Below are 23975 nucleotides of genomic sequence, written 5' to 3'. Positions count from 1 at the left end.
TGCCTTTATAAAAGCATAATTTCCAAAATATGCCTATTAAATACTGTAAATGCATCACTTCTTTTTTAAAATTTACTTATTTTATTTATTTTATTTTTGGCTGCATTGGTTCTTCGTTGCTGTGCGCAGGCTTTTCTCTGGTTGTGGCGAGCAGCAGCTACTCTTCATTGCAGTGCTCAGTCTTCTCATTGCACTAGCTTCTCTTGTTGTGCAGCATGGGCTCTAGGCACACAGGCTTCAGTAGTTGTGGCACGTGGGCTTCAGTAGTTGTGGTTTGCAAGCTCTAGAGCGCAGGCTAAGTAGTTGTGGCAAATGGGTTTAGTTGCTCTGAGGCATGTGGGATCTTCCTGGGCCAAGGCTCGAACCTGTGTCCCCTGCATTGGCAGGTGGATTCTTAACCACTGCACCACGAGGGATGCTCGTAAATGCATCACTTCTAAGAACTATTTCAAACAAACACAAACTTTCAATTAAAATATTCAATGATGCAAAAATATAGTTTAATAAATTCACTTGAATACTTACACTTGTTATCATATATAACACTGATTATTATCCCACCTGACTAATCCCTCACAAACTCATCATCTTCCCTACAAAAAGTTCAGATCATTCTGATCACTGAGATATCCTCTGATACCTGGCAAAAGAAGCCTTCACCTGCTTCCTCTGCTTCTTTTCTCATCACTCTTCCCATCACACACTATACCAAAAACACATTGATCTTCCTTCAGTCATAAATTCCATGAGACTTTACAACTCAGAGTATTCCCAGGTTTTTTTCTCTCCAAATGAAACATCTATTTTCCCCACTATGCTTTGTAAATTCAAATAAATCTTTTAAGTGTCAACATAGTTTAACGTTTAAAGTGCTGTTATAATCTACACTCTTAAATCTTGAATATTCTCTGTATTACCATAAAATTCCCTGGACCTGTAGTGAATAACAGTATAACATTTTAGAAAATTGGTTTTGAATAATTATGAGTATCTTTGCTGTTTTTATACTCTACATGTAATATGAAGCAGAGTTATTATCACTGTTATTCGATTTTGAATCAAAATATTCTGAAAGATGAAATGATATAAAATGTGAGCCTACAAATATATAAAGTTGATTAAATAAATGGTAGGGTGTTCCAGAGAGAATTTATAGCCCAGGAGCTACACTTAGAATATTTGTTCTCCTTGCCCAGAAGGCAAAGCAAAATAGAAAGCTGAGTGTCACTACCAAAGATAACAAAAGGATGAATCTTGGTAAGCCTGAAAATACCTTTGCAGAGGTGTTCATTAGACCATGTTGTGGGTTCATAATCAGACTTATCCAAAAAGATAAAATAGAAGAGAACAGGGTAAAAGGAGACAGCACATTCACCAGGATGAGAATGGTAAACACGGCTTTTTTCCCAGAGAATGGTGCTTTGGTCTCATGGGAAAGTCTAGGGAAAACGCTGTTGCTGTGAATGTGTTGAATTCTCTTGTATTTTGTAGTTTTACAGTTGATGACAACAAGAGGATAAGTCAGACCCTGTTACTCCATTACAGCTGTAAGCCACAACACACTATATGAAATAAGAGTGATTCTGAGTTTTAAAGTCTGACTCTCACTACTGGGCTTCTCTGGGGACTTTGCAAATTGGAGCTAAGTTTTGGTTTGCAGCACAAGTGGAAGCAAAATAGGAAACTCCATATTAAATTCCCTTCCCTCCCAAAGCTAATTTATAGTTTTGTACCATTTTTAGAATTATACCAATTGTCTCTGCTGTCCTTTGCATGTTGTGCGTCACTATTTATTTGGGAAAGAGAACACATTAATGATGTTTGTGTTAATCTGTTAGAACTGCCATAACAAAGTACCATACAAGGATTGGCTTAAATAGAAATTTATTTTCTCACACTTCTGGAGGCTGGGAGTCCGAGAGGAAAGTGTCAACAGGTTTGGTATCTCCTGAGGCCTCTCTCCTTGGCTTGGGAAGGCCATCTTCTCACTGGGTCCTCAAATGGCCTTATTTGTCCCTGTGGGCATACACCTAGTGTCTACTCCTCCTATGAGGAAACCAGTACTAATGAATTAGGGCCCCACCCTTATGACCTCATTTAACCTTAATTACCTCCCTAAAGGCCCTGTCTCCAAATACAGTCACTTAGGCGTTAGGACTTTAACATATGTATATTACTAAGTTAATATAACTGTTAGTGGTAATAAAAGGCAATAGAGTTACTAAAGCTGTGAGATAAACAGGCAAAGAGAATTCAACTATTTGAAAGTATCCTGCAGGTGCTAATGGCTCACAGTAATTTCTAGAAGTGACTTTTGTAAAAACATAACTTCCAGGGCTTCCCTGGTGGTGCAGTGGTTGAGAGTCCGCCTGCCGATGCAGGGGACGCAGGTTCGTACCCCGGTCCAGGAAGATCCCACGTGCTGCGGAGTGGCTGGGCCTGTGAGCCATGGCCACTGAGCCTGCGTGTACGGAGCCTGTGCTCCGCAACGGGAGAGGCCACAACAGTGAGAGGCCAGCGTAACGCAAAAAAAAAACAAAAAAAAAAACATAACTTCCCAAAGCTGCCCACTGAATACTCTAAATTCCATAAATGCATAATCACTACTAACTTTTTAAAACAAATAGAAAGCTCCCAACTGAAACAAACATTAAAAGGTGTTAAAATATAGTTTAATAAAATAAATTCATTTCAATACTTAGCACCTTTTATCTTAAACAATTATGATTATTTGTCCTACTTGACTAATCCCTCACAAAGCCATGGTCTCCCCGACAAAAAACTGTGTTCATTCTAATCCTCGAGATAACCTCAGATACCTACTTTCTCTGCTTCTTTGCTACCCACTGTCCCCATCACACAATACCCTAAACAGAAGATCTTCCTTCTGTTCTTTGAACTCCACATGTACCTTTCCAACTCAGAGTATTCCCAAGTCTTTTCCTCTCCATTGAAACATATTTTTTCCTACAATGCTTTGTAAATTAAATCTTCTAGATGTCAACATAAATTTCAAATCAGCAGTGGTTTTCTACCCTGAACATTCCTATATATATTATAAAATTCTTTGAACCTCTAGTGAATAACACTATACAATTTATATAATTATGTTAAAATAGTTATTAATACCATTCATGTTTCTATACACTATATGCAGTATGAAGCAGTTATCATCATCGTTATTCAATTTTGAATCAAAATGTCCCAGTTGGGTAAACAGCATAAAATGTGAGCCTACAAATATATAAAGTTGATTATGTAAATATTGAGATCTTCTAGAATGAACTTATAACCCAGAGACTACACTTGGAACCTCTGTTCTCCTTGCCCAACAGACAAAACAGAACTGAGAAACTTGTGTGTCACTGTCAAAGAGCAGGAAGCAGATGAATTGCCAGAAGCCTGAAGACACCAGTGCACAGGTGTTCGTCAGACCATGGTGTGGGTTTATCATCAAAGTTATCCAAAAGAACAAAATAGAAGACATCAAGGAAAAGGAGACACACATAGTCATCAGAATGAGCCAGTGCTTATGGTGCTTGTCTCACCTGGATGAGAGCAGCACTCTGGTCTCATGGGAAAGTCTACGGTAAGGCTGTCGTGGTGAATGTGTTGGACTCTCCGTTAGTGTCTGTGCAGAACTAGCCCATCTTCCCCTGCCCTCAGACACGAGAGCTCATGGATCTTGGCCCTTTGCACACTGGGATTTACACCAGCAGGCCCTTGGTTCTCAGGCCTTCGGTCTTGCACTAAATGATACCAGCAGTTTTCCTTGTTCTCCAGTTTGCAGACAGCAGGTTGTGGGACTTCTCAGCCTCCATAACCAATTCCTATAATAAATGTCCTCTTAACATAGTCATCTCTCCGGGGATGTATCCACAGGGACCTGGCTCCAGCCTCCACCACTTGGATATCAGAATCCTCAGATGTTCAATTACCTTACATAAGATGGCCCAGCACAGTTGGCCCTCTGGATGTAGGGGTTCTGCATCTGGGGTTGGCTGAATCCTGGGATGCAGAACTTGCAGATATGGAACTGTATCTATATATCCTACTGCTTCTGTTTTTACGGAGAATGCTAACACAGACAATACAAATTCCCAACTGTAGAAAAGTCCCTGCAATCACAAAGGAAATAATAATCACGTCAATTGAAAGCTGCTCTTTGGCCCCATTCCTGTTTGCCCATTTCTGTCCCCCCTCACCTTGGAAGAACCTAATTAAAGGAATGAGGTCAGTAAACAATTTAAACTAACTCCTGACTTATGCTCTCCTGAATGCACACCATACCTTGCCTGACCTGTTCATTGTTTTCCTAGATTAAAAAGAATTAAGTAAAGAATGACTAGCTCTCTACCCTCGACAGATCCCTAAGCAATCCTACAGGCAGACCCCACAGGGGTAACATTCGAAGTCAGCCAGACTGAATGCAATGGAAAAGTTGCAGAAACTAACCTCCTGCTTTGACGATTCACTGAGATTCTTTCCCCTTTTTCCTTTTAAAAACTATCATGGCTGGGAATTCCCTGGCAGTCCAGTGATCAAGACTTCATGCTTTCACTGCAGTGGGCATGGGTTCGACCCCAGCTCATGAACTAAAATCCCACATGCTGCAACGTGTGGCCAAAAAACAAAACAAAACTGTCATGGCTGACCAGAATGTTCAGAGTTGGTCTCGGGTCATGAGTCCACCTTCTCTCCGGACTGCCAGCTTTTCTGATTAAAACATCTTTCCCTCCTGACACTTCCTTCTCCATTATTGGCTTTTCAGCCGTGAGCAACCAAACCTGAGTTTGGTAATACAATGAGAAAAAATTCTGCATTTATGCTACTCCCAATAGTTCAAGACTCAGGAGACCATTCACATACATGCTTCAACTTTGAACAACGCAGCCACTGTACTATACTAAAATAGCATGTTTCTTTGTTCCCTTCTGAGACTGATGGTGTCAGAGATAAACACAACCAGATGTTAGTTGAAATGATAAAAACAACAATGGAAAAAAACGTTTTATTCAGTAACTACTGACAGCAGGAAAGAGTTGAACTCCATGGTAATTTCTGCAGAGGTGATCAGGTGTTTTAAACGGAGATTGAGAGGGACTTCCCTGGTGGCCCAGTAGTCAGGAATCCACACTTCCACTGCAGGGGACAGAGGTTCAATCCCTGGTTGGGGAACTAAGATCCAGCATGCAGTGTGGCACAGCCAAAAGAAAATAAAAAACAGAAAAAACAACCAAAAAAACAACCAAAAAACCCTGTGAGATATATATATAAATTTTTAAATAAAGGGAGAATTTTTAAATAAAGGGAGAATGAGAAAACAGAAGATGGGAGTTCAGTAGTCACAGAACTGAAACATTATAGTGTTGGGAAATGTAAACAAGATTAGTGCAGCTGTATTTGATAGGCAGTAATTATGAAAACTAGGATTCTATCCTATCCAAAGAGACTGAGAGACACCAAAAAGACTGAGAGAAAGAGGCCTAATTAATCCTGATGACTACATTTCAATGGATTAGCCTCAACTCTTTGAGAAACATACATATAATTATAAACTCTTCTTAGTAAATGCTGAAAAAAAGAGGCTGGTGGAGGGGTGCCATTCATCAAGTTTACTTAGAACTAAGTAAATTCTCCTGGCAGATTAATCTGAAACTGTAAAGTACATGTCTCCATTACATTGTGTGAAACAAAAGGATTGAAAAAACTCAAGATATGTTCTTCGAGTACTGAAAGCAATTATTCCATAAAGCAGTAAAATGGGTATCTTTGTTGTTTCACTGTCCTACTCTTTAAAGAAAAGGAAAATCGTCAATGAATCAAAGAATAAGCAGAAAAGGAAATTCCCTGGTGGTCCAATGGTTAGGACTTTCACTGCAAGGGCCCAGATTCAATCCCTGTTTGATGAACTAAGATCCTAAAAGCTGTGCAGTGTAGCCAAAATAAATAAATAAATAATAAAGCAGAAAACAAAATGAGACATTTAACCAAAGATAGCAAATATAAATCTGAAAAGATGCTAACCATGAATCCTTAGGGAAATTCAATTAAAACAGTGAGAGAGCACAGCAAACTCATAAAAAGAGTTTAAAAAAAAAAAAAGACTGACCAACTAATTATTCACTAAGATGTGGAGGAAATGGAACCTTCATACAACTGCTGGTATGAATACAAAAAAATACACAACACTGTAAATCAACTAGATTCCAATAAAATTTTTTTTAAAAAAATACCATGTTTAAATAGCAATTTGTTAGTTTCTTCAAAAGCTAAACGTTCACCTAACTTTGTGATTCAAACACTGCAATCTAATTTTTTGGCCAAAAGATAAAAGAAACAAATATCCAGATTAAGAACTGTACACAAATGCTTGCACAAGTTTATTATCAACCATCAAAACACGGAATTAACCCAAATAGCCATAAACAGGTGAATGGATAAATACTGTTATATCGAATGGTAAGAATATTACTTAAAAAAATAAAAAAGAGCTCCTCATTTAACATCATTGATGAATCTCAAAATAATTATAAAACACAAAACCAGGAGAAAACAAAAGTAAACATTTTACGATTCCATCAGGTAAATTATAGAAATCGCAAGGGTATCTATTACAAGGAGAAATAAATCAATGGTTGCTTGGATGGCTGTGAAGGGCAGGGACACAGAGATTATAAAAGAACATGGAGCAAATACACAGTGATAGACATGGTCACTACCATGACTGTGATGATGTTTTCACAAGTATCATGTGTATGTCAAAACTTATCAAATACTTCACTTTAAATGTGTGTACTTTACTACATGTAAATTACACCTAAATAAAACTTTAAAAAAACACTTCAAGATAAACAAAATCTGTATGCCCCACTTTTTTGGAAAATAGATTTGACAGCCCTATAGTGATTCCACCATCTTTCTGTCATGCCCTCTGGGGGTCAATCCTGCCTCAGTGGCAGCAAACACTGGCAAGTAATAAAGGACATTTCCACTTCAGTCCACAGGAATGTTGGCTGGCTCACAAGAGCCACATCCCTAGACTACTTTTCTCTACCTTTCTTTTTTCTGCCTGTGCAGCAACGGCCTTGAGGCGAACATTACAGGGAAGTTACAAAAATCCACAAAACTTTCCAATTATCTTCTGTGACAATGACCTCAACTACACAAGTTAAACATGCCTGGAGGTCCTGAGATTGTGTACACACTGATCCTGCACATCAGTCATCGTCACAAACACATCTGTGGATGCACTTTTAGAAGAAGCACATTCCAATGAGCTGACTGCTGTCTCCTTTGCTCCCTACTAACACAGTTTCTGTATCAGTTTCAGTTTCCCCTGACCCCTATAGTCTTACAACCAGTGACTGTCACCCATGGAATTGTGGACATCAGAGCACATGCTCTTTGCAAGACCATGGGAGATGCCTATCAACAGTGCTGACATCTCTTGTGATACCCCCCATGAACAGGGGAAAATATTCACGCTGTTCCAAGAACTTGAGATTGTCACACCTTACTCCTCTTGAGAGTGATGTCTGAGTCTCCTAAAGCTCATAGCACCCAGGCTTCAAATGAGGACCAAAAAGCCCTGCCCTCTCTCCTACAACTTCACCGGCACCAATGCAAATTTGACCAAAAATGACAAGCCACGTTTTGCAATCGTACTATCCTCCCTGAGGCCCATGCCTGTGGAGCCCAAATCTCCTTATAAAAAATCTCTAGCAGTACAAAGAACTCCAAAAACAAAATAGGCCTTAAACAGTAAGGCATCCATATTATACAAACCAAAACAATGTGTGGCACACAGTTTGGGCTGGTGACTTGCTAGATGGAAAAACTGAGCATGAGAGAATATGTCCCTGGAAAATGTTGTCCTTCTCTGCACATTGTCAGCTGAATTCATATGACGTTCTCGGGGCCAACATTCCTTCAGGCTTTTGTACACATAGTCAGAGAGGGGGGAACACCAACCCCTAACAGACTGGGCTACCACTCCTGGTTTGCTCCAACACTTGGTAGAACAGAGGTCAGTTTCCCTGAGCACACTGAGCTGGTGACTGATGCACACTGTGTGGACCTGCCAGGCGATAGAGGTAAAACGGCCACAGAAACGGGCAGTGACATAAATCTGGGAAGAGACCTGGACAGGTTACAAAGTGCAATACAGCCACACGTGCTACCCACATAACTGAAATTTCAGGGGTATCTCCCACTGTGGACAACTGATGTATGAGATTGAATTCAGATGGGCCACTCCTCAGTTTCTTCCAACGTCATTACCCTGAAGAAGAAAACTGCACTTTTCCTTGCACATTCAAGGCCTTTCTCCAGTGTAAACTCTACCATGTATACTGGGGTGAACTCTTTTGTTTTTTAAATATTTATTTGGCAGTGTCGGGTCTTAGTTGCGGCACATGGGATCTTCGTTGCAGTGCACAGGCTCTAGAATGTGTGGGCTCAGTAGTTGAGGCTCGCAGACTTAGTTGCCCCATGGCATGGGGGATCTTAGTTCCCCGACCAAGGATAGAACGCACATTGCCTGCACTGGAAGGTGGATTCCGAACCAAAGGACAAACAGGGAAGTCCCATGAGATGAATTCTTTAGGAAACAATTTCCCAAATTCCTGGCATGAATAAGGCTCTTCCTGTGAACTCTAATAAGAACAAAAGGTGGAACTAGAAGTAAACAACTTCCCACATTCACAACACACATTAAGACCTTCCACCTCTGTCAACATGGACGTGGAAGGAGTGCAAAGCTCTGGGGAAAAGATTTCTCACATTCACTATCCTCATATGACCTCGATCTTGTGTGAACTCTCTGATGATAATGGAGGCCAGACCTAGAAGAAAAAGATCTCCCACATTCACTGCATTTATAAGGCTTTTCTCCAGTATGAATTATACAGTGTTCAGTGAGATAAGAATTTGCTCTAAAGGACTTCCCACATTCAGTGCATTCATAAGGACTTTGGTTACTGTGAATTCTCTGATGTTCACGGAGAATGGAACTACAAATAAAAGATTTCCCACATTCACTATACTCATATGGCCTCAATCCTGTGTGAACTCTCTGATGATAATGGAAAACATACCTAGATGAAAAAGCTTTCCCACATTCACTGCATTTATAAGGCTTTTCTCCAGTGTGAACTCTACAGTATTCAATGAGAGAAGACTCTCTCCTAAAGGTTTTCCCACATTCACTGCACTCATAAGGGCTTTCTCCAGTGTGAGCTCCCTGATGATAATGAAGGTTCCTCCGAGTAGTAAAAGATTTCCCACATTCATTACACTCATAAGGCCTTTCTCCTGTGTGAATTCTCTGATGATTACTGAGGTTGGAACTAGAGGAAAAAGATTTCCCACATTCACTGCACACATAAGGCCTTTCTCCTGTGTGGACTCTGTGATGATAACGGAGGGTGGAACAAGAGTAAAAACATTTCCCACATACAGTGCACTCATAAGGCCTATCTCCAGCATGAGTCTTCTGATGATAACACAGGGCAGAGCTGGAGGTAAAACATTTTCCACACTCACTGCACTCATAAGGCCTTTCTCCTGTGTGAACTCTCTGATGATAACGAAGGCCAGAGTGAGAGGTAAAAGACTTCCCACATTCACTACATTCATAAGGCCTTGGTCCAGTGTGAAATCTCTGATGATAATGGAGGCCACGGCGAGACATAAAAGATTTCCCACATTCAATGCATTCATAAGGCCTTTTTCCACTATGAACCTTCCAGTGTTGAGTGAGGTAAGATTGATGACTAAAGGATTTCCAACACTCACTGCACTCATAAGGCCTTTTTCCTGTGTGAACTCTCCGGTGGAGAATGAGTATCGAGCTATTGGTAAAAGATTTCCCACATTCACTGCAAGCAAAAGGCCTTTCCCCTTTATGTACTCGCTGGTGTAGGACGAGCACCAAGCTATTAGTAAAAGAGTTCCCACACTCACTGCAATCGTAAGGCCTTTCTCCTGTGTGAACCCTCCAGTGTACGATGAGGTAAAATTTTCGTCTAAAAGATATCCCACATTGAGTACACTCATAACACCTTTCTCCAGTGTGAAATGTCCGTTCTCGAACTATGATGGATCTGCGGCTCAAAGACTGTGCACATTCACTGCACAAGTAACAATTTTCTCCAATGTGACTTCTCCAGGGATAACTAAGGACAAAGTTTTGGTTAAAGGATTTCCCACATTTGCTGCACTTGTACTGCCTTGCCGCAGTACGAATTCTTCGATGCAGATTGAGGGTTGAGGTTTGCCTGAAAGATTTTCCACATTCATGACACACATGAAGCCTTTCTCCAGTATGCACTCTCTGGTGCACAACAAATGAGGGTTTGTACCTGAATGTCTTCCCACATTCACTGCACACAAAACAATGTCTTCCAGGGTGGACACCCTGGTTCTGAACAAATGCATGTTTCGGGCTGAAGGCTTTCTTGAATTCTCCCCAGCTGTAATGACTTTCTCTGCTTTGTAAAGTTGCCTCATGCTGGGCAATCTTGTTTGGCTTCTCCCTGGTGTGAGTGGTCTGTTGCTGGAGATGTCCCAAGGTGGCCAGAAAGTCTTTCCCTACTTCCTCACAGGTAAAGGGCTTCCTTAACACATGGCATTTGCAGCTTTTCACAAACAAGGCCCTGACTACAGCATTACTGAAGGATTTCTCTGCCATGTGCTGCTTTTGGTGTTTTAGGAGGTTTGCACTAAAATGAAATCGTTTCATACATATTCTACACCTGAACACTTTCTGGCTGTGTTGTGTTTCTTCATGCTCAGCCAAGTGAAAAATACTTTGCAAGACCAGACTACACGTCTCACTGGAGTAGTTCTTCTGGGAAAACAAAGGTGCCTTAGGAGTCCTGGCCTGTGATATGCTTATAGAAATGCTTTGTTGAAAGGGTGCTTCTGCATCCTTTGCTCCACAGCAGCAACATGAATGCAAATAAATGATGGTGAAACACACGCAAATAAACATGTTGACTTTATAGGAAGGGGGCAGCATCATCATAAAGGTAATGTGTCACATCTGGGAAGGAGTCTACAGGATGCTTTTCCAGAAAGGAGACTTGTAATTCCACTGGGGAAGTGGCTACTAGGCATGAATGAGCCTCTAAGGCAAAAGAATGATACACTACACCAGGGGAAGGACATTAGGATAGGGTGCAGCACCAAGTAGAGAGGCATATTCTAGAACTTGTTCATATGCCAGAGGATTCCTGCAGGACCTATTCTGCTAGTGAAGTGACACTGTGTAGAAGCATATGTCCAAACCCAGCAGAAACCAACTACAGTAGAACAGCTGCTGTTCAAGGCCAATTTAAGGATGTGTGGACACCTCATAGCACATGCGGACCAAAGCTGCAGAGCAGGAGAGGAGGATATATGAGAGTAATGGCTGAGATTTGAAGTCCAGAGACATGGGTCTTGTCGCTGGGCTGGAAGTCAGAGTAGATATCACAGTGAAGTAAAACTGACTAGTCAGCACAGGCTTAACAGTGGGAAAGGGAAATACACATGGGCTGTGGTGTGGGCAACAACCAAAAACATACTGGCTAAATGAGAAACATTCCTGGTATGATCTGAACACAGTACTGATGTCACACCCTCCAGGTTCACCAGGGCAAGGTACCTGTGAGTTCACCTTGCAGACTTGGTTATTGAGAATCCCTATAATTTTTGGTGTCCCTGACCTCAGCTGACAGCTGCAGAGCCACTACATGGCTGGTCCCTTCTGACAGCCAAAACTGCCACACCCCACCTAGCCAATGATCTTGTAACCAACCCAAGTTAACATCTCTCCCTATCAAAACAAGTCTGAAAATCCGGATGATGTGACTGATCCATCAAATGCAGAAACATGAAAAAAAGACTCCAAGAAACATGGAATATCAAGGAAACAAGACATCACCAAAGGAGCATAAGTTTCCAGCAAGTGAACCCAAAGAAATGCATATCTATAAACAACTGGACAAAGATTTCAAAATAAATGTTTTAAGGAAGCTCCAGGAGAACACAAACAGAAACTCAATGAAAGCAGGAAAAAAATACACAAACAAATCAACAGGTTCCAAGAATGGGAGTTCCTTGGCAGTCCAGTGGTTAGGGCTTCACACTCCCACTGCACGGGGTACAGGTTCCATTCCTGGTCAAGGAACTAAGATCCTGCATGCCACACAGTGCATCCAAAAATAACAAACAAACAAGAAAACCCAAGAAGTTCCGAGATAGAAAAAAAAAAAGGAAAAGGAATTAAATTTTGCAGCTGAAGAACACAATGAATGAAATGAAAAATACAACAGAGAACAGCAAACTTGATCAAGCAGGAGAAAAGTCTGTGACCTTGAATCAGGTGATTTGAAATTATCCAGCCAGAGGGAAAAAAGACTGAAGAAAACCTATGTAAATTATGGGATACCATTAAGAGAAATAATATTCGTATTGTGGAAGTGCCACAAGAAGTGACAGAGAAAGGAGCAGAAAGCTTATTTAAATAAAAAATGGTGGAAACAATCAACCAAATCAAGAGAGAGGTGTGGACATGCAGGTACATTATGTGCATAGGTCCCCATCCAGATTCAATCCAACAAGATCTTCACTGAGATACAGTGAAATGAAAGCTTGAAAAGTCAAAGACAGAGAATTTTGAAAGCAGTAAAAAAAAAATCCCGTAACATATAAGAGAAGCCCTGTAAGGCTATAAGCACATTTCTCAGCAGAACCCATGCAACCTAGGAGAGAGTGGGACATTAAATTCAGAATGCAGAAGAAAAAAACCCTGGCAACTAAGAAATACTTTATCTGGCAAAGCTGTCCTTCAGAAATGAAGGAGTGATAAAAACTCTCCTGCACAAACAAAAGCTGAGACAGTTCATCACCATTCAACCTGCCTTATCAGAAATGCTAAATGGAGCTTTTCAAGCTGAAAAGAGAACACTAATTAGTAACAGGACGATACACAAAAATATAAAGCACAGTGGTAAAGGTTAAGTATATACTCAAATTCAGAATATGCTAACACTGTAACATGGTGGTGTGGTAATCATTTAATACTAGTATAAATGACAAAAGACAAAAATATTAAAAATTACTACAGCCACAATTGGTTCTTAATAACTAAAAGTATAAAAAGATATATACTGTCACACCAAAAACATAAATGCAGGGACTTCCCTGGTGGCGCAGTGGTTAAGAATCCGCATTCGGGTTCGAGCCCTGGACTGGGAAGAAGCCACATGCTGTGGAGCAACTAAGCCCGCGTGCCACAACTACAGACGCCCACATGCCTAGAGCCCATGTTCTGCAACAAGAGAAGCCACTGCAATGAGAAGTCTGAACACTGCAACGAAGAGTAGCCCCCACTCACCGCAACTGGAGAAAAAAGCTCACGGGCAGCAACGAAGACCCAACACAGCCAAAAATAAAAATTTTCTTTTAAAATGTAGGGTTTCCCTCATGGCACAGTGGTTGAGAGTCCACCTGCCGATGCAGGCGACACGGGTTCGCGCCCTGGTCCAGGAGGATCCCACATGCCACGGAGCGGCTGGGCCTATGAGCCATGGCCACTGGGCCTGTGTGTCCGGAGCCTGTGCTCCGCAACGGGAGAGGCTACAACAGTGAGAGACCCATGTACCACACACAAAAAAAAGCAAATGTAAATGCAAAAGGGGTGAGATACTAAAAGGGGATTTTTCCCCTTTTATTTATTTATTTTTATTGAAGCATAGTTGATTTACAATGTTGTATTAATTATTGCTATACAGCAAAGTGATTCAGTTATACATACATATACGTTCTTTTTTAAAATATTATTTTCCTTTATGGCTTATCAGAGGATACTGAATATACTTCTCTGTACTGTATGGTAAGACTTTGTTGTTTAGTCATTCTATATTTAAAAGCTTACACCTGGGAATTCCCTGGTGGTCCAGTGGTTAAGAATCCACCCTCCAATGCAGGGGACGTGGGTTTTATCCCTGGTTGGGGAACTAAGATCCCACATGCCACAGGGCAACTAAGACCGCGTAGCTCAACTAGAGACCCTGCGTGCCGCAAACTATAGAGCCCATGCACTCTGTAGTCCGCATGCCACAACTGTACAGCCCGCATGCTCTGGAGCCTGTAATCACAAATAGAGAGAAGCCTGTGTGCCACAACAAAGATCCCATGTGTCGCCATTAAGACCCAACGGAGCCAAAATAAACAAATAAATAAATTTTAAGGAAAAAACAGCTTACACCTGCTAACCCCAACCTCCCACTCCATCCCTTCCCCAACCCCCTCTCTCTTAGCAACCACCAGTCTGTTCTCTATCTCTGTGATTCTGTTGCTGTTTCATAGATAGGTTCATTTGTGTCATATATTAGACTCCACATATAAGTGACATCATATGGTATTTGTATTTCTCTTTCTGATTTACTTCACTTAATATGATAATCTCTAGGTCCATCTATGTTGCTGCAAATGTCAGACTTCCTTCTTTATGGCTGAGTAGTATCCCATTGTATATGCTGGGTTGGCCAAAAAGTTCGTTTGGGTTTTTCTATAAGATGTTATGGAAAAACCTGAATGAACTTTCTGTCCAACCCAATATATACCACATCTTTTTAAACTATTCATCTATTGATGGGCATTTAGGTTGTTTCCATGTCTTGGCTATTGTGAATAGTGCTGCTATGAACATTTGGGTGCATATATCTTTTTGAATTATAGTTTTATCTGGATATATGCCCAGGAGAGGGATTGCTGGATCATATGGTAATCCTTTTAGTTTTCTGAGGAACTTGCATACTGTTTTCCACAGTGGCTACACCAACTTACATTCCCAACAACAGCGTAGGAGGGTTCTAGAATGGGACTTTCTGTATAAAACTGACATTAAGTTATCAGCTTAAAATACTGTTATGTTTCATGAAAACCTGATGGTAAACACAAAAGCAAAAACCTACAGTAGATACGCAAAAGAGAAAGAGAAAGGAATCAAAGAACACTGCTACCGAAAACCATCAAATCACAAAGGAAGAAAGTGAGAAAGAAAAAAGGAACTAAGGAACTACAAAAATTAACAATATGGCAATTAGAAAGTCCTTACAAAATTCTCTCCATTCAGAAGACACACAGTGACTGAGGATAAAGCCTTCAAGAGACTCACATCAGCTTTAAGGACATAAATAGGCTAAAAGAGAAGGAATTGAAAAAAAACTCCATACAAATGGAAACCAAAAAACAGTAGCTTATACTTATAAATAGTCTACATTTAGACAAGAAAAATAAACTTCAACTCAAAACCTACCACAAGAGACAAAAAAAGTCATTAAATAATTATAAAGGTGTTGATTCATCAAGAGAACAGAACATATTATAAGTAATATGCATCTAACACCAGAGAACTTAAATGTATAAGGCAAACACTAAGAAAGTGGAAAGTAGAAAAGAAAGCAATGAAATAGTATTAGCAGACTCCAATACCCATCTTTTGAGAAAGGGTAGATTAACCAAACAGAAAATCAATAAGGAAATATTTAATGACATTTTAGCTCAAACATTGACCAAATACTGAATGGAACTTTAGACCACCTCAACCTAACAAACATACACAGAACATGCAATTCAACTACAGCAGAATACATTCTTTTCAAGTGGACACAGAACACTCTCTACGAAAGATCATTTGTTAGGTCACAAAACAAGTCTTAACACATTTAAGAAGACTGAAATCATATCAAGAATCTTATCCAGCCATGAGGGTTGGAAACTACAAATCAGTAACATAATATATTTGTGAATGCGGGAAAGTTCAAACATATATGAACATTAAACAACACATTCCTGGGACTTCCCTGGTGGCGCAGTGGATAAGACTTCATGCCCCCAATGCATGGGGCCCGGGTTCAATCCCTGGTCAGGGAACTAGATCCAACATGCATGCCACAACTAAGAGTTCATATGCCACAACTAAGGAGCCCATGTGCCACAACTAAGGAGCTGGCAAGCCTCAACTAAGGAGCACACATGCTGCAACTAAGACCCCATGCAACCAAATAAATAAATAAGTGAATATTTTAAAAAAACCCACCACATTCCTGAACCGTTAATGTGTTGAAGAAAAAAATCAGAAGGAAAAGTAAAATTATCTTGAGACAAAGTAAAATGGATCAAAACATGACAAAACTTACGTGATGCAGCAAAAGAATTTCTAAAAGCAAATCTGATAGCAATAAATGCCTATATTAAGGAAAAAGAAAAATCTAAAATACACAAACTCACTTTACAACACAAGGAACTAGGAAAACAAACAACTAAGCTCAAATGTAGAAGGAAGGAAATAACAAAGGTCAGAGCAGAAATAAAATACAGACTGAAGAAACAATAGGAATGTTAACAAAGCTGAGAGTTGGTTTTTGAAAAGAAACAAAATTGACAAACCTTCAGCTACATTAAATTAGAAAAGAGGAGACTCAAATAAATGAACTCAGAAATGGAGGAGATATTACAACTGATATAGATATACAAAGATCATAAAAAACTATAATGAACAATTAAGTGTCAACGAACTGGATAAAGTAGAAGAAATTATTTGAAACAACCTAGCAGCACTAAATCATGAAGAAAAAAAATCTAAATAGGTCAGTAACAAGTAAGGATACTGAATCATTAATCAAAAATCTCCCAACAAGCTAAGCAACAAGGATATATTTTACAGCACAGAGAAATACAGCCATTGTTTGCCATCCTTCCTTCCTTCCTCCCTCCCTCCCTTCCTTGGGTCTTCATTGCTGCATGCGGGCTTTCTCTAGTTCCGGTGAATGGAGGTTACTCTTTGGTGCAGCGTGCAGGCTTCTCATTGCGGTGGCTTCTCTTGTTGCGGAGCACGGGCTGTAGGTACACAGGCTTCAGTAGCTGTGGTATGTGGGCTCCGTAGTTGTGGCACACGGGCTTAGTTGCTCTGCAGCATGTGGGATCTTCCCAGACCTGGGCTCAAACCCATATCCCCTGCACTGGCAGGTGGATTCTTAACAACTGCACCCACACACTGCAACAAAGAAGCCCATGCACCTAGAGCCCATGCTCCACAACAAGAGAAGCCACTGCAATGAGAAGCCCGCTGACCACAATGAAGAGTAGCCCCTGCTAGCCACAACTAGAGAAAGACCGCACACAGCAACGAAGACCCCATGCAGCCAAAAATAAATAAATAAATTTATTTAAAAAAAAAAAAAAAAGATGCCCACTGTCCTCATTTCTATTCAGTACTGTTCTGGAAGGCCTACCCAGGACACTTGGTCAAGAGAAAATGGTAATAATAATAAAATCATAAAAGAAGTAAAACTGTGTCTGCAGAAGGCATGAGCTTATATATAGAGTACCCTAAAGACTCCCCCCTAAAACTGTTACAAATATTAAACAAATTCAGTAAAACTGCAGGATACAAAATCAATATGTAAAAATCAGTTGCATTTTTATAAACTAAGAATGAAATATTGGAATAAGAAACTAGGAAAGCAATCACATTTACAATATCAAAACCAATAAAATACATATGAATAAATATAACAAAGGAAGTAAAAGATCTGGACTCTGAAAATTATAAGACACTGATAAAAGAAAGTGACACAAATAAATGAAAAGATATCCAATGTCCTTGTATAGGAAGAATTAATAATGTTACAATGTCCACACTGCCCAACACGATATACAGATTCAATGCAATTCCTTTCAAAATCACAATGCAATTTTTCACAGAAATAGAACATGAATCCTAAAGTTCATATGGAGCCACAAATGACCTCAAAGAGCCAAAGAAATCTTGAGCAAGAAGATCAGAGCTGAAGATATCAAACGTCCCAATTTTGAAATACATTGTGAAGCTGTAGTAATCAAAACAGTATGGTACTGTCATAAAAACAGACACATAGAGGAATGGAACAGGATAAAGTACCCAGGAAAAAGTCCCAAACATATATGGTAAACTAATCTTTGACAAGGGTGCAAAGAACACAGGATGGGGAAAGGACAGTCTCTTAAATAAAAGGTGTTGGGAAAATTGGATATTCACATGCAAAACAATGAAACTGGACCCCTACTACTACTAATAATTAACTCAGAGTAGATTGAAGAGTTAAACAGAAGACATGAAAATGTCAAACTCCTTGGGGGAAAAAAACAGAGAATACGCTATGTGGCAGTTGTCTTGGTAATGACTTTTTTTTTTTTTTAATACAACATGAAAAGTACAGGGAAAAAAAAATAACAAGTGAAACTTCATCAACCGAAAAAGCTTTTCTGCATAGCAAAAGAATCAAAAAAATAATAGGGCTTCCCTGGTGGCGCAGTGGTTGACAGTCCACCTGCCAATGCAGGGGACACGGGTTCGTGCCCTGGTCCGGGAAGATCCCACATGCTGCGGAGCGGCTGGGCCCGTGAGCCATGGTCACTGAGCCTGTGCGTCCGGAGCCTGTGCTCTGCAACGGGAGAGGCCACAACAGTGAGAGGCCTGCGTACCGCAAATAAATAAATAAATAAATAATAATGCCGCCTACAGAATGGGAGAAAATATTTGCAAGCCATGTACCTAATAAAGGGATAATATTTTGAACATGTAATGTACTCATACAAATCAGCAGAAACAGAATAATCTGATTAAAATATGGGCAGAGGGTCTTAACTAAGCAAACTGTTTCTTGGTGTGCTTTCCCACTTGCTGTTGTGCTATGTCTCTAGCAATAAACTTTATACCTGTTTTTACAAAAAAATATATATATATGGGCAGAGGATCTGATTAGGCATTATTCCAAAGATGATATACAAATGGCTAACAAGTATATAAAAAATTGATCTTCCTCACTAATAATCAGGGAAATGTAAATCCAAACCACAATGAGATATTACTATATAACTGTTAGGATGGCTATCATCAAAAAGTCAAGATGGTAGGATGAATTGGGAGATTGGGATTGACATATATACACTATTGATACTGTGTATAAAGTAGGTAACTAATGAGAACATACTGTATAGCACAGGTAACGCTACTCAATGCTCTATGGTGACCTAAATGAGAAGGAAATCCAAAAAATAGGGAATACATGTATATGTATAGTTGATGCACTTTGCTGTACAGTACAAACTAACAAAATACTGTAAAGCAACGATACTCCAAGAAAGAAAGAAAGGAAAATAGAGAGAATGAGAGAGAGAGAGAGGAAGGGAAGAAAGAAAGAGAGAAGGAAAGAAAGAGAGAGAGAGAAAGGAAGGAAGGAAGGAAGAAAGAAAATGAAATGGGAGGGAGGGAGGAACAAAGACAGACAAGAGTTAAGAGTTGGCAAAAGTATACAGATAAGGGAACCCTTGTACACTTGTTAGCAAGATAAACTGGTACAGGCATTATGGATAAACAGTATGGAAGTTCCTCAAAAATTCAAAACAGAACTATCATACGATCCAGCAGTCCCACTGCTTGGAATATAGCCCAAAGAAATGAAATCCAAAGGGGAAAAGATAACCTGCACTGTCACGTTCACAGCAGCATTATGGATAATACACAAGATATGGAAACAACCTGAGTGTCCATCTACGTAGGGATGGATAAACAAGGTGTGATATACTCACACACACACATGCATGCCTTGAATATTATTTAGCCTTAAAAACAAAGGAAGTCCTGCCATATGGGACAACATGGATGAACCAGATGGACATTATGCCAAATAATGTATGGTATCACTTACATGTAGAATTTAAAACAAACAAAAACGTTGAACTCAGAGAAACAGAGAGTGGAAGGCCGGGGCTGTGGAATGGGACAAATGGCAAGGTGTTGCTCAAAAAGCACAAATCTTCAGTTACAAGATGATACAAATCATTAAATATACTGCAGGATTACCGACCTCAAATTCTTCCCCATGAGGATCCAGTACAGCAAATATTGGGGTTGCAGGGGAGAGAAGAAGGAACTGTGAACAACCCAGCCATACTGACCACAGCAACTACCCAGAAAGCTGGAGAAACAAGCAGTGCCTGAAGTCCACATGTCACAAGGAAAGAGCACCCCCAGAGAAAAGGGGGGTGAGCCAGAATACAGAGCTCCCTCCTGGTCACTGGGAAGACTGCGAGAGTCTTACCCAGTGAGGATATGAGTGTAAAGTTTTCTAGCATCACATCGTGGTACAAGTGTCTCTGAACCTCATCAAGGAGCCTCCATTCCTCCCACGAGAAGTACACGGCGATATCTTCAAAGGTCATACTATCCTGTCAACATGGGGACAGATGAAACAATGAACACTCTGAGAACCCACAGTCCATCACCTCATACATCTACCCCACTATCATCCTCCTCCCAAGCTTCCCACCTCAAAGGAGATACCAGGACCTGGTGCTACTGATGCTCACTCTTTCCTCAGGTCCCATGAACCACTGCATTCAGCCCTCAGCAATAACAGTCAGGGAGACACATAGATGGTATGTAAGCTCTGGGCCTGGCTAGCAGAGCCCCATCCCTCCTGCCAAGCAATTCCCCTGAAGTCTCTCAGACTGTACATACAAGACAGTCAAACCTGGGCTCATGCTTCACCACTAAGTCCCCAATACCAGGGCCATGGGGCTATCAGCACATCATTCTGTAGACTCTCACTCTCTAACATCATCACTCCCCAGGGTTACACTCCCAGTTCCTCCACCTCCCTGCTCTACAACACAGGCTCCCTCTACTCACTCATTAACGTGGCCCATAGCTTCCAGAGAGTCCTTGACACTCAAACACAACTCAGTACCATCCGAGACCTCTGATGAATCCCATACCAGGGAAAGTCCCACATGCAACTTTGCAGGCCTCTCCACCTGCTTCTGATCCTTGCTTCAATATTAGCCACTCAGAACCACATGTGAATTACAGACACCCATGACATTCTTCTACTTCTGTGATGCACTGTCTGATTGCCTGTCCCCTCAACAGTCACAACTCTCCTCTCTCTACTCAAACTTCCTCACAACCCCAGCCCTTACAATCTCCCTGCCAGGCATAAAGACTTTCACAAATGACCATTTACCCTGGATCTTATCCACCAGCAAGACTAAAACACTCTAGACCCCAACAAGGCTCACTACACGATTCTGGAGAATATGGACAGTAGTGAACTAGCAGGAGCCCTGGCCTCAGTGTCAAATTGTCTCAATTATTTCTCTGCCTCCCAAACCACGTATTTTGCACCCATTCATCCCATGGAAGCCTTGGCCACCTGCCAGATCATCTTCTCTCCCAGACCATCCAGAGCCATTCTCTCTCTCACCTGTTTGTTATACTCAGGAACCTAACCAGGTGCTAAGCAAGAGAACCACTCCTGGGCATGCACCCGAGTCTTTCTGACCCGCTAATAGCATTACGACCCTAACCTGCATTCTACTTTTGAAATGTCATCCACATCTCTGCTCTGGTCCTTATAATAGCCATCACTCTTGAGAGTCTCCATCCTGAGCCCTTCTCTAAATTTGAGACATACATGTTCAGCTGCCCATTTGATGGCTCCACTCACTGTACTCTGAAACACCCCAGACCCATAAAGAGACCAAAACAAAATTTCTGATACGCACAAGGAAATAAGCATACTGCATCTGTCACATCCAAGTTGATGAAGGATCCATTCCTTCAGCTCCTAGGGCCCAAAACCCTGGAGTCATCCCTAACCTCTCCCTTACCTACAACATCCAAAAATCTACTTGGCTCTTTTTAAAAAACGTACTTAGAATCCAAATTTGTCTCCCACCTTCATGGCCACAGTTCTGTTCCTTCAACACTCAACTGGATTACAAGAGTAACCTCTTCCTGGGCTCGCTGCCTCCTTCCTTAACTCCATAGTCTTTTCTCTTCTCTCCAGCCAAATGCAGCCTACTGAACCCTGGTTAGTACCAACACTTCCTCTTATTCAAATCTCTCATTACTTCCATAAATGATGCCCAACTTCTCAGACAGCCACATCATAGGCCTGATTACCAGGTCCCCTGCTCTTTGTTCCTAACTGAAAGAATGAAGACCTGCTGTACCCTGTTCCCAACTCAGTCACACCTCCAAGCACTTGCACATGCTAGTATCTGTTCCTGGGATAACGTTCCATACAGGTTCCAACGGTTTATACAGGTTGTCAGGAAAGTGAACACCTGTATTTACCCTTGTCCTGCACACAGGACCCACAGCTTGAGAATATCCTCAGGGCCCACACAGCTAAGAGCTGAGAATATATCAAGAGAAGACTCTCAAGACACAATACCCAGCCACTCTATGAGTGGTGTCATTACCAGTGAGGGACTGGGACACCCTCTCCTGCCTTGTGTAGGATCCCTAAGTGCTTTTTCAACGTTCAGAACACGTGGGAAGTGAAAGGCAACCATGGCTGGGCTCCATGTGCGCAGGACTCCCCTGTATTCCCACCCGACCCTGGAACCTGGACCTCGGGTAACTTACTAACGTCTGTGTTTCAATCTTAGAGCTGCCTCTTACCAGATCTCTGACCTTGGACAAAGGCTCTACTTCTGTCTCAATGTCTTCGTCACCCACATTCCAGTCTGTTCCCTCTCTGAGCAGCATTTTGATCACTTTTAAAACCCTAACACATAATGGGTCCCTCTTCTGTCCACTAACCTCCACGGCCTCCAGGTCCCTCAGAATAAGGAACAACCTCTCTGCCGGTCCACGTGCCACTCCGGCTCACTCTGTTTCCTGCAGACATCAGATGGACCCCAGGTTTCCCGAATTCTCCCGCCTCAGCCCGACGTCCAAGACTTTGCACCTGGCGGTCCCTCCGCCTGCCACACTCTCCCACGCGCCATCACACTGTTAGAAACATGGCCCCACCCAGGACAGCCTCACAGTCCTGGACACAGCCTGGGCTGCGGGGACATGAGTAGGCGCCCCGCACTCGGGGCCTTAATGTCTGGTGGAGTGAGGGCGGTGAGGGCCCGGAGGCCGAGCATCTACCTGAGGCGGGTCCCTCAGCGCCGCCGCCGCAGACGCCATAGCAGTCCGTGGGCGGAGCGGGGCCGGGAGCAGCGAGAGAAGAGGTGGGACGCGGGGACGGCGGTCCGTCTCCCGGGCCTGAGGCGGGGCAGTCCGGGCGGTGTCGCCGAACCTCAGACCCGCCTCTATGTCGCGCAGACAGCGCCTCCTCTCGCGCTTTTTCAGTCCCGTCACCCCGGTGCCCCGTAGCCAGAACAGACCCAGGGCAGTTAAAATGGCCGCCACAAGGAGGAGGCCGGAAGTCCTGCCCTGACGTGAAGAATTCTCCCGGAAGTGCATTTATCCTGGTGGTCCTTGGCTCACCTCGGCGCAGGATCTTCCGGGTAATGTAGTTCGCGGGGCTTTAGAAGTCGCCGCAAAGGGGATTCTCCTTTCTGACCAACCAGAACTTTTTACACGCGGCACCGGGAGGGATGCTGGAAAGCAGTCATCCTACCTCGAGGAATGGAGGGGCTCTGTTCGTTGTTAAGTGCAGCAAAGTGACAAAATTTCAGACTTCGTGATGCTCAGTCAGCCCTTAGAAAGTAAAAATATTATTTGAAATGCTCTCAAATGTACAGATCTAAATGGCCATATTATTACAGAGTCATTCAGACATGACTCAGCGCGTAGCTGGACACATTATATAACTGTTCTTCAAATGCATGTATCTGAAGCCATAGTCAGTTTTATGAGTTGTATTATGATAGGCTATGAGCAAGAGAAATCAGTCTGTACAGGGCCATGACTGTGAAGAAAGAAGATGGATATTCTAAATTAGGTGGACAAACAGAAGTTTTACCTCTGGTTCCACACAAAGCTTCTCTCTTGCCTATAGAGTCGGTGATTGTATCCTACCCATTAAGAAACACTTTCATCCATATAATATCTTATTCCATTTCCTAACATAAACTCAATTCCTTTTAGTGTACAGACATCTATCTCAAACGGAGAGCAACTTAACTAATGTCAT

General features: G+C 41.7%; 1 protein-coding gene across 2 annotated transcripts in view; it reads right to left on the bottom strand.

Annotated features, from left to right (window-relative positions):
• The window catches only part of LOC112397990 (zinc finger protein 256-like), a 29530-nt gene extending 6308 nt beyond the window's left edge, over positions 1-23222 (bottom strand). Inside the window, exons 1-3 of one of the 2 annotated variants that reach the window (XM_024742352.1) lie at positions 22985-23222; positions 20139-20265; positions 8582-10953 (exon numbers count right to left, since the gene is read on the bottom strand). In XM_024742352.1, coding sequence (XP_024598120.1) covers positions 8735-10953; positions 20139-20265; positions 22985-23023 — 2385 coding nt within the window. In that variant the 5' untranslated portion in view covers positions 23024-23222 and the 3' untranslated portion in view covers positions 8582-8734. Of the gene's footprint in view, positions 1-8581; positions 10954-20138; positions 20266-22984 lie in introns of those variants that run through there. The other variant, XR_003002902.1, reaches the window with a different exon arrangement.
• Positions 23223-23975: the final 753 nt, after the last annotated feature.

This window comes from Neophocaena asiaeorientalis, unplaced genomic scaffold (genome assembly GCF_003031525.2).
Source record: "Neophocaena asiaeorientalis asiaeorientalis breed wild unplaced genomic scaffold, Neophocaena_asiaeorientalis_V1.1 scaffold582, whole genome shotgun sequence".
Taxonomy (NCBI): Eukaryota; Metazoa; Chordata; class Mammalia; order Artiodactyla; family Phocoenidae; genus Neophocaena; species Neophocaena asiaeorientalis.
This window is presented reverse-complemented; position numbering and strand designations above follow the sequence as displayed.